Genomic DNA, 16,868 nt, shown 5'->3' with positions numbered 1-16,868 from the left:
AAGCTTGTTCTCTAACCCTCGTCTTTTATACATTATTGCTGCTTTCGCTAAAATATTGACAGTAATGATATCTGGCTACACACTGGAATTCTCCTCCTAACCACCTTTATCTCTCACATCTCTGTCTTTCGGAAATACCTCAAATCATTTATTTTGGCCAAGCTTTTGCTCACATCAGTGAATATCATCATTGTTTCAGAGCCCATTTTAGTTACATTATACCTCTCTGAACAAGATTAAGGTGGTGTTCTACATTAAAGGCAGTACCTAAATAAATTGTTATTGATATGACATTCAGACAATTGTAGTTGGCAGAAACTTACTTGAAAACCTTCCTGACCAATTTTAATGCAATTGCAAGATCCAAATTTTTCTCTTTAACCATTCAAGTGTGTACCATTATTCAATAAAATCATATTCAAGACCTTTTGAGGACTAAAGTGGGTTTAAAGACGGGCAAATATTGACCTAAAAAAGCTACCATGCTCATTTGACCAGATTTAGATGAATTCAGGAAAGATGTGGAGTAAACAAAACTATCTTCATTGATATTGCCATTTTATCTGAAGATGTTGGGCTGAACTTATGTATTTTTTCTGTTGAGCGTGAGTTGTATTGGCTTTTCTGGAGGGATTCCCGCTGTGAGGCAGTGACTGCTCACTGCAACTTACCAAATTCACCTCATTAACTACGTATCGTTCCCTTATGGCATCTCTCATTTTCATGATGTAGCAGATTACTGTATTGTCAGTAAAAAGGATCTCTGTCATGAGATAGGATCCAACCACTCACCAGGAAAAATTAAACACACAAGTGTTGCCTAAAAGACTTTAAACACAGTGTACAAACTTTGAGGGTATATTGGCTAAGAACTAAAACCAAAGATTTTATCAAACAGGAGTTTGGGGAGACAAAAGAGGAAGTGAGCTAGAGACACACTGAGCTGGCTCCCTGTCCCTAGAAACCCCTAATAATACTTTTTCTCCCAGGCCAAAACTGGTAACTGTTGCTAATAAAATTTGGCCTGTTATGTATAAATATTATTTAAATGAACTGGAGCCATTAATGATAAATAATGGTCAAGTTCCCATAATTACCACAAGTGATCCATTGCTAAAGCTCATACTGATATAAAACTGATGTGTGTTCCTTTTAGTGATATACAGAACAGGGCAAGGTTATCGAACCAAGTGAAGAGACTTTTCAAGGATCTCGCATTGAAATAATAGATCATTACATTAATCCAAGTTATCTTGAATGCATTTTCCCTCTTGTGGTCCTGTAGCTGCAACACTATTTTACCTGACTTTGTTGAATATGGCAAAATAAAACGGGCAGAACCACATAAGCCAGAAGAGCCCACATAATCTACCTGTCCACTTCAGTTAATCTATGAAATGTCTGACAGAGTACTTATTGGCGGGCACTCCTGAAGATTTGGTTTTACTGGTATTTGCAATACCCAGCTAATCTAATGACCTGAGGAATTTGGAAATCTGTCTTAATCAATATTAAGTTACTTCTTATCAATACAGAATGTTCCTGCATAAAGTATAGATAAAATTGTAGCTTATATTAATTGCAGCCATGGTATATGACTGGTAAATGGTATATGACTGGTAAATATGCCAAGGCTAAAGCCTAGCAAATTAAACAACATAGAAAATAGTTAAAAACATTTGAATGCCCTTTCTTTGTGACTTTGTGCTATTCATCCATTTAGTGTGCCAAAATTTTTATTTCAGATTATTTTCTACTTCAGAATGTATTGTGATTTTCTTAGAAATTAATTTAACAGAAATGCGAGAGGATCTGTAAAACCTTGGTGTTTGTTTTACTAAGTTTTCTTTGGGCTAATATTTAATTTCAAACCAGAAATTTGTGGAGGCATTTTAATTTTTATTTTAAGCGGACTGTTACTTGTAGTTCTGTTTGTGACCTGTGTACTGATCTGGATAAGAGATGTCAAGATGAGAATAGAACCTTCACCAGACAAAAATAATATGAAAAAGAAAGTGGGAACCCTCATACATATCAGCAGGTATCTCAATGCAACATTGAAAGAAGGCTCCAAGTATGGAAAATTAATAGCATTATAACTTTGAAGACTAGTGTTCGGCTCAGTAGACCTCGCAAGAGAAAAGTAAATGATGTTGAGCTAAGGAAGAAATTAAAAATCTGACTGACAAAAACAATGCTAGCCTACCTTTGGTTCAGTTGTATACACTGAGTACTTTAGTTATATTACAGATATTGATTTTTTTCTTCCATCAAAAATAATATGATCCGTAATATAAAATTATAAAATTACCATTTATTATCACAGTTATCATAATATATTTCTCTGTTGTAATTTCTGACCTAAATTTGACGAGTGCTGCAGCTAAGTATATTAAAATCCATTTTTTCTTCTCTATAGCAGTCGATTAAAAAAAAACTGCTTGTTGTTTTATTCCATCATCCCATTGTACCTCCCTTTTACAAAATCATGCTACCTCAGACCTATTTTACGAAGCAGGTTCAAGTATCCATAATCTTATCGTTAATAATGTACCTAAAAATCTTACCAATGACTGAGGTCAGGCTAACTGCCCTGTAGACTTCTGCCTCTTTAAACAGGGGTGCTACTTAGCCATTTTCCAGTTTTCAGATAATCCTTCCTGACTCCAGTGATTCCTGAAAGATCACCACCAATTCCTCTACAATCTCCTCAGCTATTTTTGTGTAGTCCATCTGGTCTGGGTGATTCATTCACCTTCAGATCTTACAGCTTCCCAGGCACCTTCTTCTTAGTGATAGCACTGTGCTCACATCTGCCCCTGACTGACTTGAAGTTCTGTTATGTTACCAATGTCTTTCACAGCAAAGACTGATGCAAAGTACCTATTCAGTTCCTCTGCTATGTCTTTTTTTCCCCCATTGCTACATCTCCAGCTTCATTTTTTGGTGGTCCAACATCTTCTCTTGCCTCTGTCTTACCTTTTATATACCTAAAAAAGCCTTGCAATCTCTTTACTCATATTTCAGTTTCTCCCCTCTTTGTACTTTTTTAATTATCTTCTATTGGTTTGTAAAGACTTCCCAATCCACTAGCTTCCTAGTAGTCTTCACTACATTGTATGCTTTATCTTTTGCTTTCATGCTGTCCCTGACTTCACTTGTCTGCCATGGTTGACTCATTCTTTCTTGGGATGAATTTACGCTGTGCCTCTTGAATTGCTGAGAAACCCATGCCATTGCAACTCCACCATCTTCCTGGTAGGCTTCCCCTCCAAAGTAGAACCCAAGTAACATTCAGCTTCGTACAGAGCTGTCCATGTGAATTTAGGCGAGTCTTCTAACCTGGTCAGCAACCACCTATATCAGTTCCTGTCTTGATTCTACTTCGTGATGTGTTGACCTCAACTCCAACTCATCCCTGCCATCCCATCATGAAAGTAGCATGAATGGGCACTGCTGAGCAGGAAATGAGAGCATAATGTGATGGTACTGCCACCTTAAAAAAGTTACATTGTCCTTTGTTTTTTGTTAAGAGGTTGTAAAGGCAGAAGGCAAGGAGTCCAGGGTATAACAGTTTAACAATGGAAGGGGAGTGGCTAGTTCTCCCGATTCAGGTGTTTTCTAATTTATTTTAACTGCAGCAGTCACAAGATGTTTTGAGTACCAGAAGTGTTGCAAGCTTCAGTAAAAGACTCCTCTGACTTTCTCTAAAATCTCTCCCTGGATGCTGTACCCTCCTGTCTGTAAGAATCTGTATTTGAATGTAACTTTTTGGCAAGAGGTATGTTTGTGGGATGTTAAAATATCGGAATAGTGTATTATTAAGTTGCTGTATTAGGTCGGTTAGGTTTTCCAACAGTTAGGTTACTCTAAATTCTGCTTTCTGTTGTTCATGTTTCAACCGTCGTGTTGAAATAAATTTTGTTCTGCTGAAAGTTGAGTGGTTTGACCAGTTACATCACACCTGGAACAGTCACTTCACATCCGCCTTTAAAATAAGAAAATGTTAGGGTCTAGGCTATCTTCTTAAAATATTTTGAGGGGGTCTGGCCAGGTCCATTATGGGCTGGGGGCTTTTGACATAATTTTATAATACCAATTTGGGTTTAGGATTGTTGTACTGAAAGGCGGCAAGTGGCACTTGTTAGTGTCTTTTGTTTTGGGTGTTGAATTCGGTTGTTTTAAACAGTGTTTTGTGTAGTAATAGCTTTTTCAGTCACTATGAGTTTTCTGTGGGTGGAAGACGACTTTGGGGATTTTACAAAAGGTGAGCAAGGCAAAGCTATTGGGATTGGCAGACAAGCTAGAGTTGGGATTGCCTTTGTGAGAAAAGGGGAGGTAATTACAGCATCAGCTCAGCATTTAAATTTGCTGGAAATGCCATTGGAATCTATGGAAGTGGCTAGATTTCAATTGCAAAGTAAGCAGCTTGAACATGAAATGGACCTGAAACACTTTGAATTATGGTTTAAAAGCAGAGGAAAGAAAAATAGAAAGAAATGCCCTGGTAGAGCAAAAAGAGAAGGAGAGGAAGCTCCAGGCTGAAGAAAGAGAGAGAAGTTAACCACAAAGAAAGAGAGTTTGAACTTCAGAAGTTGGTAATTAGGCAGGAAAGGTAGACTTAAAGGTTGGAGGTGAAGATAGAAGGTAGGCTCAGTGAGGAGGATTGTGACGATGAGTAAACCCATTATAACCAAAGGCCTGGTTGAGGTTTGTTTAAGTATATCCAAGCATTGCCGAAATTTGACGAGAAGGATATAGAAGCCTTTTGTTTATCTCATTTGAGAAAGTGGCTATACAGATGAGATGGCTGGTGACCACGTGGGTTTTGTTCATCTAAGCAAAATTGGTAGGTAGAGCTAGTAAGGTATTTGCATCACTATCAAAGGAGGTATCTGAGGACTATGAGGAGGTGAAGAAAGCCATCTTAAGTACATACAAACTTGTGCCAGAGCTTACAGACAATGTTTCAGGAGCCGAAGAAGGAACCCTTGTCAAACATACATTGAGTTTGAAAGGTCAATGAAAGTAATTTTGATAGGTGGATAAGGGGACTAAAATAGATCAAACATATATTGTTCTTAGCGAGATGATTATTTTAGAGTAGTTCAAAAATTCACTTCCTGAAGTAGTGATAACTCATGTGGAAGAGCAGAGAGTTAAAACTGCAGGAATAGCAGCTGAAATGGCTGATTATGAGTTGGTTCATAAATCAAAGTTCGGCTTCCAACATCAATCTCGATCCATGAGAGATAGAAAATGGAGGAAAGAGAAACCCTCGGGTGGTAAAAGAAAAGTAGGTCTCATTGAGGATAATAAAGATAGCGTGCCACAAAGTAGAAAGGAAATGCATGAGGGGGAAAGAGAAGTTAAACAGCTGGAGTTTTCACTGCAATAAAATAGACCGTATGTAGTCACATTGTTGGTGGTTTATGAAAAGCTCTGGGAAGACAGATTTAGGAAAACAGGATAAGCCAGTGAATTTTGTTAAAGTGGTGAAGAAAAGCACAGTGGAGACTGAAAAGCTGCACCATAATGTACAACCTGGTTGAAGGTTGGTTGAGATGGAAGTGCCAGATCTATCATTTCCATTTACTTGTGAAGGTAAGGTTTACTCACATTTGCCAGGAGCAGCAGATAAAGATATTACAGTATTGAGGTACAGGATCATATTAGTCTTTGATGTTGAGAGGTGAGAAGATATGTAATTCACAAGAACTATAGCCAGAAAAAGTGCTAGTACATGGGATTCATGGTGAGACAAGAAGTACTCCGTTATGCAGAGTGAAGTTGGAGTATCCAGTGAAAAGTGGAGAAGTGGTGGTCAGCATACCGGAGAATCTGTTGGCTCCAGGGATACACTTTGTCCTCGGTAACGATATAGCTGGATCACAGGTAAGACTGCTGCCTACTGCGGTTGAAAAGCTAGTGGAAAATCAGGCAACTGAGATATTCCAGGAAGTATATCCTAAGATTTTTCCTGACAGTTTAATAACAAGATCACTAAGCCAACGGTTGAAACAGGAGGAGAAATCAAAGAATAAAGATAAGGAAGTCAAAGTAGAATTATCAGAGACCATTGTTTGATTGAATGGTTGAGGAAAAAAAACAAGAACAGGTAGAGGAGAAAGTGGAAACTTTCAGCTCAGAGAAATTAACTAGGTTACATCAGTAAGATGGAAAATGGAAGCAATTGTATCAAAAGTGTACACAGAAGAAGAATCTGAATGTATTCCAGAATGCTACTTTCTGAAAAATGATGTTTTGACGAGGAAATGAAGACCATCATATATTCAGGTGGATGAGAAATGGGTAGGAATTCATCAAGTTGTACGACCAGTGAGTTATAGAAAGAAGGTGTCACAGGTAGCACATGAATTCCCAATAGGAGGCCATTTAGGGGTAAGAAAAACTCAAGGCATAATACAAAAAAGTTTTTACTAGCCTGGATTGTAGGATGTAGTTGAATTTTGCCAGACATGTCATACATTTCAGGTGATTGAAAAACCTCACGCTGTAATAAAACCAGTACCTTTAGTACCCATTCCTGCATTTGAGGAACCTTTTTTAAGTTGATTGCGTAAGACACCTAACTAAAACGAAAAGTGAGAATCAGTATTTGTTAACAATTAATAGATGCATCCACTAGATTTCCAGAGCCATTCCATTATGAAATATCACAGCTAAAAGGATTAATGAAGAGTTACTTAAAATTTTCACTTGGTATGGATTACCCACAGAGATACAATCAGATCAGGGTCAAATTTTACATCAGAATTATTCAGGGGGAAGTTATGGATAGGTTAAGAATAAAACAATTCAGATCTACTGCCTACCATCCTGAATCGCAGGGAGCAATAGAAAAGTGGCATCAAACTTTAAAGACCATGTTAAGGGTTTACAGTCAAGACTATCTAGACGATTGAGACAAAGGAATTCCATCTGTACTTTTTCCAATTAGTGATGCAGCAAATGAATCGACCAAATTCAGTCCATTTGAATTCGTTTTTGGGCATTAGGTGAGGGGGCCACTGAAATTGATTAAGGAGAAATTGGTGAGTCAGATTTCAGAGACCACATTTTTGGTCTTTGTGTCAAATTTTAGGGAATGATTAAATAGCGTGGGGGAGTTGCCTAGCCAGCATTTAAAAATTTCACAGCATATGATGAAACAGGAAGCAGCCAAGAAATCAAAAACTCTCAATTTTGCTGACGGAGGTAACTATACCTTTTAAAAGCAATATTTAGCAGACCTTATCAAATCAAAAGGAGATTGAGTGAAGTGAACTATTTGATACAGACTCCAGATAAAAAGAAGTCTCAGTGTGTCATGTGAATATGCCCAAATGGTATTTTGATGGGAAGGACAGTGAAAGGAGAATATGTTACTGGTTGCAACTAGAGTGAAGAACCAAGTTCAGAGAACTCTGAATTGGACAATCCTCAAGGTGAATTGGATAATGAAGAAGTTCTCAAAAATTGGGATAAATTATTAAGTTTCTTTCCAGAGGAAGATTGAAATGACCTGAAAGAGTTATTACTATTGCATGGGGAGATATGTGGGAATAACTTGGACGTAGTAACTTAATTATGCATGATACAGATATAAGAAATGCTGTTCCAATTAAGCCACATCCTCAGAGACCTAACCCTCCAAAGTTGGCACAGGTTCAAAAAGAGATTGAACGCATGCTCCTAGATAACACAACTGAAGTGAATTGTGGTCACGGGAGCTTACCCTTACTAATGATACCAAAATCAGATGGTACCTAACAATTTTGCAATGTCAATGCAGTTACAGAGTCTGAGCATATCCAATTCCATGTTTGGAAGATTGTATTGAGAAGGTGGGACAAGCAACTTACATTTCTAAGGTGGTTTTACTCAGAGGATACTGGCAGGTCCCTTTATCTGATACAGCAAAGACAATTTCGGCTTTCATAACACTGAATGGACTATGCCCATTTAAAGTTGTGCCATTTTGTATGAAACTGCGCCAGCCACATTTCAAAGATTAACCAATAAAGTCATTTGTATATTGCCCAACCATGTGGTATACACCAACTTTTTTTCAGTGATTTTTAGTCACACACAGAAGGAACATTTTCAGCATTTATCAGAATTATTCAATCAACTTAATGAGTTAAGATTAGATTCCCTACAGATTAGATTCCCTACAGTGTGGAAACAGGCCCTTCGGCCCAGCAAGTCCACACTGCCCCTAGAAGCGTCCCACCCACACACCCCTGAATACTATGGGCAATTTAGCATGGCCAATTCACCTAGTCTGCACATCTTTGGACTGTGGGAGGAAACCGGAGGAAACCCACACAGGCACAGGGAGAATGTGCAAACTCCTCACACAGTCGCCCGAGGCTGGAATTGAACCCAGGTCCCTGGCGCTGTGAGGCTGCAGTGCTAACCACTGAGCCACCGTGCCGCCCCAAACTTGCTACATCGGGTCAGTTAGGTTTTCTAACAGTTAAGTTACTCAAAATTCTGCTTTCTTTTGTTCGTGTTTCAACTGTAGTGTTCAAATATATATATTTTTTTGCTTAAAGCCAAGTGGTTTGCCAATTGCATCACACCTGCAACACCCACTTCACATCTGCCTTTAAAAAAAAATGTTAGGATCTAGTCTACCTGCTTATAATATTTTGAGGGGGTCAGGTCTGGTCCATAACAATGGTTTCAAGAAATCTCCCGATTTATAATGGTCAGTGTAGTGATTGGAACCAGGGCCAGGTGGATCTCATGGACTGAGATCATTGAATGGGGTTGTTAACCTGGGTCAACCAAGGAGTCCTGGCTAACAGATATAAATTGAGGTCAAGAAGGTCTCCTCAGTTTAGGGACTGGCTTGAGCTGGCTGGTCAGAGCCTATATACTGTGCACGTATAAATAATGTGTGACTTGGTGATGGGATACCAGGCTCTGTGCAGTTATTTCAGTGGCAATGAGACAAAACAATACACGCCTGAAGAAAATTTGCTCATAATAGTCTTTGAGTTGACGTCAGCATTTCTGGAATTATGCCTTTATTTGCGAAACTTGTCTTGTTCAATCCTGTTGAAGACTGGGCCCAGTTTGTGGAAAGATTGCAGCATTTTTTTGCAGGCAAATGACATTGGGATAGATGATAAGCAACAAGTAATCCTTCTGACGCTGTGAACCCGCACCATTTTCAGTTATTATGAGCTTAACTCTCCATCGGGCAGATACTAAAATCTTTCAAGGGTTGTCAGATTTATTATTATGACCCCAAACCTCCTCTAATTGTGAGATGCTGTTGGTTTTATTTGGCTGTCAGGGAACCAGGATGATCCATATTGATATTTTTGATGAGGTTAAAACAACTAGTAGAGGCATGTGATTTTGGGCTAACCCTGAACGAGTTGCGGAGAGACCATTTGGTATGTGGGATTAATGATGTAACTATGCAAAAGCACCTACCAGCTGGAACCCATTTGGACTTCAGGTAGGCACAACAACTAGCTTTGTCATGAGAAAATGTGGCAAGTGGAGCACTGGAGCTACAGGTCATCCCTATGGAAGTAGATGCTGTAATCTGTCTGACTGAGCTTGGGGAACTCCACCTGACCGCATGCAACTGCAGAGCCTGAGCAGAGGGATCCTAGGCCAGCCCACAGCAAAACCTCACAACAAAGCCAAGCCTCAGACAAATGGCTAAAAAGTTCTTCAGGATCCAGGCCAGCAAGCCATTGTAGCTTTTAGGTTTGTGCATACTTGAGGCAGCATAGGAGTCCTATGAGGCCTGACTTGATTAAAAATAAACTCTTCTAGGCTGGTATCCCGGAGCACGTATACCCTGGAAAGTCCGCCTATATAGGGACACAGGCTCAATTCCAGCCTTGGGTGACTGCCTGTGTTGAGTTTGCACATTGTCCCCTTGTCTGTCTGGGTTTCCCGCCAAGTTCTCTGGTTTCCAGCCACAGGCTAAAGATTTGCAATTCGGTGAGAAGCAGTTGGTGCAGTTACCACTGATAGTAGTAAGAGGCTCGCCCCAACCCAATTAGGGCAGAATTGGTTGAGAAAGATTCACCTCAATTAGAAAATGGCCGCCTGAGTGAAGTCCTCACTAAATACCCAGAAGTTTTTCAGGAAGGCTAGGAATTATCAAACGTGCCAATGTCACTTCACAATTCCATGATTTTCAATAGCCCACCCAGTGCCATTTTCCTGATGGGATAAAGTAGAGGTGGAAACCAGGATGTAAATTTATTATAGTGCTGGACCACAAATCCTTGCTAGGGCTACTTAAAGAACATAAAGCTGTGCCGACCATAGGTTTCAGTCGAATTCAGTGGTAGGCCTTTATCTAAGTGTGTACAATTACAAGTTGGAACACTGCCCAGGAGGCCAAGTGGCAAATATGAATGCTTTGAGCTGCCTTTCATTGGCAGACATGCCAACTTGGTAAGAGTCCATTCTGGTTTTAAACTTTCTGGACACCCTTCTAGTCACCGCTGACAATATCCGATTGTTGGCACAGAAAGATTCCATGCTGGCAAAAAGACAGTCGGTAGTAATGGGGGACACAGAAGGACCATCACAAATAGAATTTAATCTTTCTGGACCCAGCGAGACCAAATGCCCATCGAGGATGGCATGTTACAATAGGGAGCAAGATTGTCCCAAGTAAAGGTCACCACCAAATCCTAACTGAAACTCCAGTAAGGTCATCCAGGGCTTTCTAAAATGAAGGTGTTGGTGAGAAATTATTCTGGTGGCCCTGACTGGAGGCAGACGTAGCTGTATTGTTGGGGCAGTGCCCAGAATGCCAACAGGGACAAACGTTGTTGCTGGCAGCGCCATCACATTTGTGGGAAAGGCTGGGTAAACCCTGTACTCGGTTACACGTCGATTTTGCTTTTCCTCTCATGGAATCAATGTTCCCGGTCATTGTGGATTCAAAATGGTTGGACATGCATAAAGTTCATTTGGCAAACTCAAAGATGATGATTGAAAGGCTGCAAACAAAAATTCCTAGAAGCATTAGTCACAAACAGTGGTATGTCATTTACCCACAGGAAATTTGAATATTTCCTAAAGTTGCATGGGATTCAGCATATTTGGACAACTCCGTACCATCCTTCATCCAATCGTCTGTGAAAAGAGCAATCCAATTGTTAAAGGCAGGCTTAAAGAAACAGCCAATAGCTTCATTTGATCCTAAACTGTCCCGGTTCCTGTTTGATTATAGGACCAACCTTACACAACTGCAGGGATAGCTCCAGCAGAGCTGCTGATGAAGAGAAGAATGCACATCTGGTTAAATCTGGTATTCTCAGTCCTGTGTTAGGAGGAAGGATGAAATGACTGCAGGAATGCTATTGGTGGCCACATGCCTCCTCTAAGCAAAAGAGACCCAGCATCGATTCTAAGCAAGATCGATGCAAGATCAGGTCCCTTGACATACAAAGTTTGGGTAGCTGAGGCAGCCCTGAACAAGTATGTGGATCACCTGAAAGCTGCTACCATGTAAATGGGGCAGCCACAAAACATATGTGACCCCTCAGGAAGGCTGTCAGAAACCAGGGGTTCTCTCCCTCCATTCAGCATTGAGGAACTCCCAAGGTCTGAGATGGATGCAACCTGAATACTGCTACTGCAATACTGTAACGGCAAAAACTCTCCAAGATGCTCTGTTTGCGAGAGGTGGGCGATGGTCCGGTACACGGCAACCGAGTCTGAGTCCAAGTTACAGGAGCCAGACCTGGGCCAAAACGTCCCAGCAGAAGCTATAAGAGAAAGAACAGGTCTACATCCACGGACTTAGTGGGGGAGGAATGTAATGATTGGAACCAGGCCCAAGTGGATCTCATTCACTGGCATCCTTGGTTGGGTTGTTAACCTGGGCCATTCAGAGAGGCCTGACCGACAGATACAAGCAGGAAATTAAGAAGATCTCCTCAGTCCAGGGACTGGCTTTGAGCTGGCTGGCCATAGGCCATGCATTGAGCACATGTAAATAAAAGGTGGCTTGGTGACAGGTTACTGGCTTCTGTGCAGTTATTTCAGTAGCCTCAAAGAGAAAAAAACAATCTGGTGCCAACTTAATTATTGCAATGGATGCATTTTATTACATAAAATGCATATTTTTGAAAACATATCGAAAACTGGATTTAGACTGAAGCTATGAATTAGTCTGATCCTGCATTGTTGACAAATTCACCTTGAACAATTTGGTTTTATATATATTCCGCATAATAAGTTATGAAAATGGCTGCTTAACCTCTAGGCCCATCAAGTTTTTGCTTTATGGTTTAAATATGCTATTTATTGTAAAGCACCTGATTCTTCATAGGATCACAGGATTGATATGGTGGAAAAGGAGACCACATGGTCTGTTGTGTCTGCACCAGCTCTCCAAATTAGCAACTTAGTTAGTTTCACTTTCCACATTTTCTCAATTGGCGTAGACCTTGTTTCTTTTAAGACAACAGCCCAATTCCCTTTGGAGTGCTTCACTTGAAGTGTTCTGGAATCTAAAGACACAAAATGTACAGGACTAATGTTAGGAGAATGGCACGAGGTAAATTTTCCTTCAGGGAGCCAGTGCCATCATGGACCAAGTAGTCTCCTTCTGAACTATAACAATTCTGTGATAAGTCAGGAGAATTTTAATAGATAATGTATTTAAATAAAACTCTTAAAACTAAAGCACAATTCTGTGGTTTTAAATTTATTTTTAGTCGTACTGCATTTTTGCATGTAAATCTCGTTCTTTGCAGTTTCTGAATGTTGACAATCTTGATTCACCATTACAGCCTCCACACTCTCAGATTTAACTGCTCTGATCTTAACACAGATTTTCTGAAAATTTAATACAAAGTTGAAAGCAATCAAAATTGTGAACCAGTTAATTGCTTATTGGAACATTGTACAGTGGAATGTATTCCACAACTCAACTCTGCCGTAATGTGTAGAGTGAGAGTCAATCTTTTGTCTGTTTGCTCAGGCAAAATTACAGTTGTCTATGAGTTAGGATGTTGTAATTTCAAGTCCCATTTCAAAGATTTAAGCACAAGAATCCGAGTTGGTGTTCTGGTGTAGTGCTGAGAAGAGCACTGCCCTGTCAGAGATGTTTGTCTTTTTGATGCAAAGTTAAACTGACGCCCTGTCTTGTTTAATGTGAGTCTAAAAAAAGTTCTGTATATCATTTGGAAGAACAGTATTTATACCATGAGCAACATTAGTAAAAGCGATTATTTGCACATTACCACTTGCTGTTTGTGAATGATTATAGTGTGTAAAGTCCTTTGTACGGCCAGCAGAAGTTACTACTGTGTTCAGGTGCTGCTGGGACTGCTTAACTGCCCAGCTGCTTTTGGGGACAGATCTTTTTACTCCTGAGGGGTGGAGTCCCCACTCTCACTTTGTCGAGGTTGCCCCCAGCATGTTATCACTGGAGGGCAGCCCTCTTTTCAAGGTAGTGGGCTCAACTTTACTACTGGGGTTGGATGTAATCAAGCAATAGATTTCCCTCTGTAAAAATCACTGTTATATTCTAATACTATTTAATCAGCTAATAAAGTGTTTTTCGATGCCTTGTGATCACGAAAGGCAATACGTAAACACAAGGTTTTTTAAAATTTTCTTACCAATTCTTTTTTTTGTACTGAAGGCATTTAGGGCTCAGTGAGAGCTAGATTTGGCCAGTCACATGAAGTACTTTGTTTTACTTACTTGTGGGTTGTGAGAGTCACTGGCTGGGCCAACATTTATTGCCTATCCCTACTTGCTATTGAGAAGGTGGTGGTGAGCTGGATTGCATCTATAATTCTGACCACATACCGGCAATTTCACTCAGAGGCAATAAAGATGGTATAGTATGTGAAATAGAAAACTTTGATTGTAAATCCCTAGATTTAGTTAGATGGATACTCCTTTGAACTGAAAGTAGAAATATATTGTTGTGCAGTGCAGAGCTATTTTGCTTTGCATTTGGATCATGCTGTACCAGGTGATGGATACAGGATAATGGAAATAGAAAAATACTTGATTCTACAACACACCTCAGTTTAATGATCAGAAAAATATTGTTCTCACTTTGAACTAATTTCTAAAACAAAAGCTTGGCAACAGATAAGACTCACCTTTTGAATATTTGCTTCATTTTTCTGATCATTAGGTCACAAGATAAATACAGGTTAGGAAGTATGTTCAGGCCATTCAGCTCATTTGTGCAGTACAAAAAATGCCCCATGTGTTGAATTCATTTATTTCTAATACAATTCATAATTTGTTAGTGTTCACTAAATTCATTCCAATCATTGATCACTCCATGTGTGTTCCCAGAGAAAATGTTAGCTGCAACATGAAGCAAGACAATCCAATTTATATTCCTGCCAAACGTTTTGTCAAATTTAGTGATATATCTGTAATGTTCCTCAAAATTAATATTGAACTATCATCAACTAATACCTGGGAGTATTAGTGGTAGTTTGAATAAACCTTCCAATAATTACTATTTTTCCTCCTTTATTTAGCTTTAGGAACACAGCGCAGGAGAAGTCCAAGCTCCGTGGCCATTAATGTGTTCGAACAGAATTTGGGAAGCCATATTCTTCAGGTAAGTGATGCAACAAATTGGGGTTACTTACTTATGTCACTGATAATGATTCATTCACTGGTTACAGATTAGTTATTTTGTTAAAACTTGTCATCACAGATTTAGATGTAATACTTTTAGTTCCCATTGACCTGGCATAGTTTGAGTATGAATTGTTTTATTCCACTGTGGATATTTCACTATACATAGTTATTGGTTTCTGGTTAGCACGGCGACAATTCGTACAGTTAGCTTTGACTTCTTTTGAGTTCTCTTGACTTTTTGTTACAACACGTCTGTCAAAAGAAACATTTTGATTATTGAAAACATTTTTGCTAATTATACAAATGCTCTGATGAAGGTTTTATCTACTGAGATTCAGCAAGCACTTCCTTCTATCAAGCACATTTAATGTAGTGAAGCGCTTAAAAATAATCAATGTAAGCATTTTTGGCAAAGTCGTTGAAGGAAATATCATCAGGAAAATACCAGGGAGGTGAGCTTTTAAACGAAAAGAGGAGATAAAGAGGGAGACATTTCATTGTATTGGGCTTAGATGGCTGAAAACATTTAACCTAACATATAGGAATCAGGAATGCACAGCAGATCAGGATTGGACAATTGTAGAGATCTGTATAAAAACAAATAAATTTAAGAACAGAAGTACGCCACTCGACTGCTTGAGCTTGCCCTGCCATTCAATAAGATAGTGGCCGATCTGAATACTTCACATTCCCACCTACTCCGATAATATTTCACCTCCAAACTTATCAAGAATGGTCTCTGCCTTAGAGACTATTCATAGACACAGCTTCCCCCACCTTTCAAGGAAAAGTCCCAAAGAACCATGATCTTCCCTAAGTAAAGAAAAAGTTCCCCTTATACGGTTTTATTTGAAAAATCTCTTTATTTTTAAATAATGGCACTAATTCTGGATCCTTCCATGAGAATAAATGTCCTTTCCATGTTCACCCTGGCAAGATCCCTCAGGATCTTCTATTTTTCAATCACGTTGCCTCTTGCTCATATAAACACCAGTCCATGCAAGCTAGCTTGTCAAAGTTTTTCTAATAGGACAATCCACCCAGACTAACTGTTCATTTGGTAAACCTTCCCAGAATGGGTTTCAATGCACTGCATTCTTTTTCAAATGAAGAGACCAATACTGTCCACTATACTCCAGATGTGGTCTCATCTATAGAAACTGAAAGAACTACAGATGCTGTAAATCAGAAACAAAAATAGAGATTGCTGGAAAAGCTTAGTGGGCCTGGCAGCATCTACAAAGAGAAATCAGTTAATATTTTGGGTCTGGTGACCCTTCCTCCAGTTCTGATTTTCTCTTCTCAGGTGCTGCCAGACCCACTGAGATTGTCCAGCAATCTATTTTTGTGGTCTCATCATTGTCCTGCTTGAAAGAAGCATGACAACCTTCCTTTTGTTTTTAATTCTCCAAGCAATAAATTATAATATTCCTACCTTTTTTAATTATTTCCTGTACCTGCATTCTATCCTTTATGCAATTCATGCACTAGAACACATGTCGTTTTTCACCCCAGAGCCCCACAAACTTCCACCATTTAGAACTCCTGAGATGCTGCTTGGCCTGCTGTGTTCATCTAGATCCACACTTTGCTATCTTGGATTCTCCAGCATCTGCAGTTCCCATTATCTCTGACACCATTTAGAAACTGTTTATTTTTTATTCTTCTTGCCAAATCTTCCCATTTTCCCACATTGTACTCCATTTGCCAGATCTTTCCCACTCAATTGCCTGGTATGTAACCCTTCATAGCCTCTTTCTGACCTTTTCACAATTTGCTTTCTTATCTATCTTGCGTCATTGGCAAATTTAGCAGGCATGCTTCTGGTCCTTTCATTCAAGTTATTTATATAAACTAGAAGATGTTGTAGCATTGTTTCCATGACTGTGTATTTCCTGTTAGTTGCTAATATTATTATTTCCATGTAATATGCTACTCATTGTACACTGAGTTTTAATTATCTGCAATAGCATTGATAACATTTTGGAAATCCAAGTACTGTACGTCCACTGATTGCTCTTTATTCACCACAATAATTATTTTGTCAAAGAACTCCAAGACAATGCATTTCTTTGTTCACAAAAACATGTTGGCTTTGCCTGGCTATCTTGAACATTTCTTTGTGCCCTGCTTTAGTGTAAGTAATAATAGCTTCTAACATCTTCTGTATTACAAATGTTAAAACTAATTGGCCAGTACTTTCTTTATTTGTCTTCCTCTCTTTTTAAACAACCAGATTGCATTCACTG

The 16,868-nt window shown here is 39.2% G+C and overlaps 1 protein-coding gene across 5 annotated transcripts in view; it reads left to right on the top strand.

Annotated features, from left to right (window-relative positions):
- LOC125455634 (neuronal PAS domain-containing protein 3) overlaps window positions 1–16,868 on the top strand; it is a 1,150,912-nt gene that overhangs the window by 558,164 nt on the left and 575,880 nt on the right. For all 5 annotated transcript variants that reach the window (XM_048537891.2, XM_048537893.2, XM_048537892.2 and 2 more), the window contains one exon: window positions 14,514–14,596. In XM_048537891.2, the coding sequence (XP_048393848.1) occupies window positions 14,514–14,596 (83 nt within the window). The remainder of the gene's footprint in view (window positions 1–14,513; window positions 14,597–16,868) is intronic.

This window comes from Stegostoma tigrinum, chromosome 10 (genome assembly GCF_030684315.1).
Source record: "Stegostoma tigrinum isolate sSteTig4 chromosome 10, sSteTig4.hap1, whole genome shotgun sequence".
Taxonomy (NCBI): domain Eukaryota; kingdom Metazoa; phylum Chordata; class Chondrichthyes; order Orectolobiformes; family Stegostomatidae; genus Stegostoma; species Stegostoma tigrinum.
The sequence above is the reverse complement of the archived record's forward strand: the minus strand, read 5'-3'. Positions and strand labels throughout refer to the sequence as shown.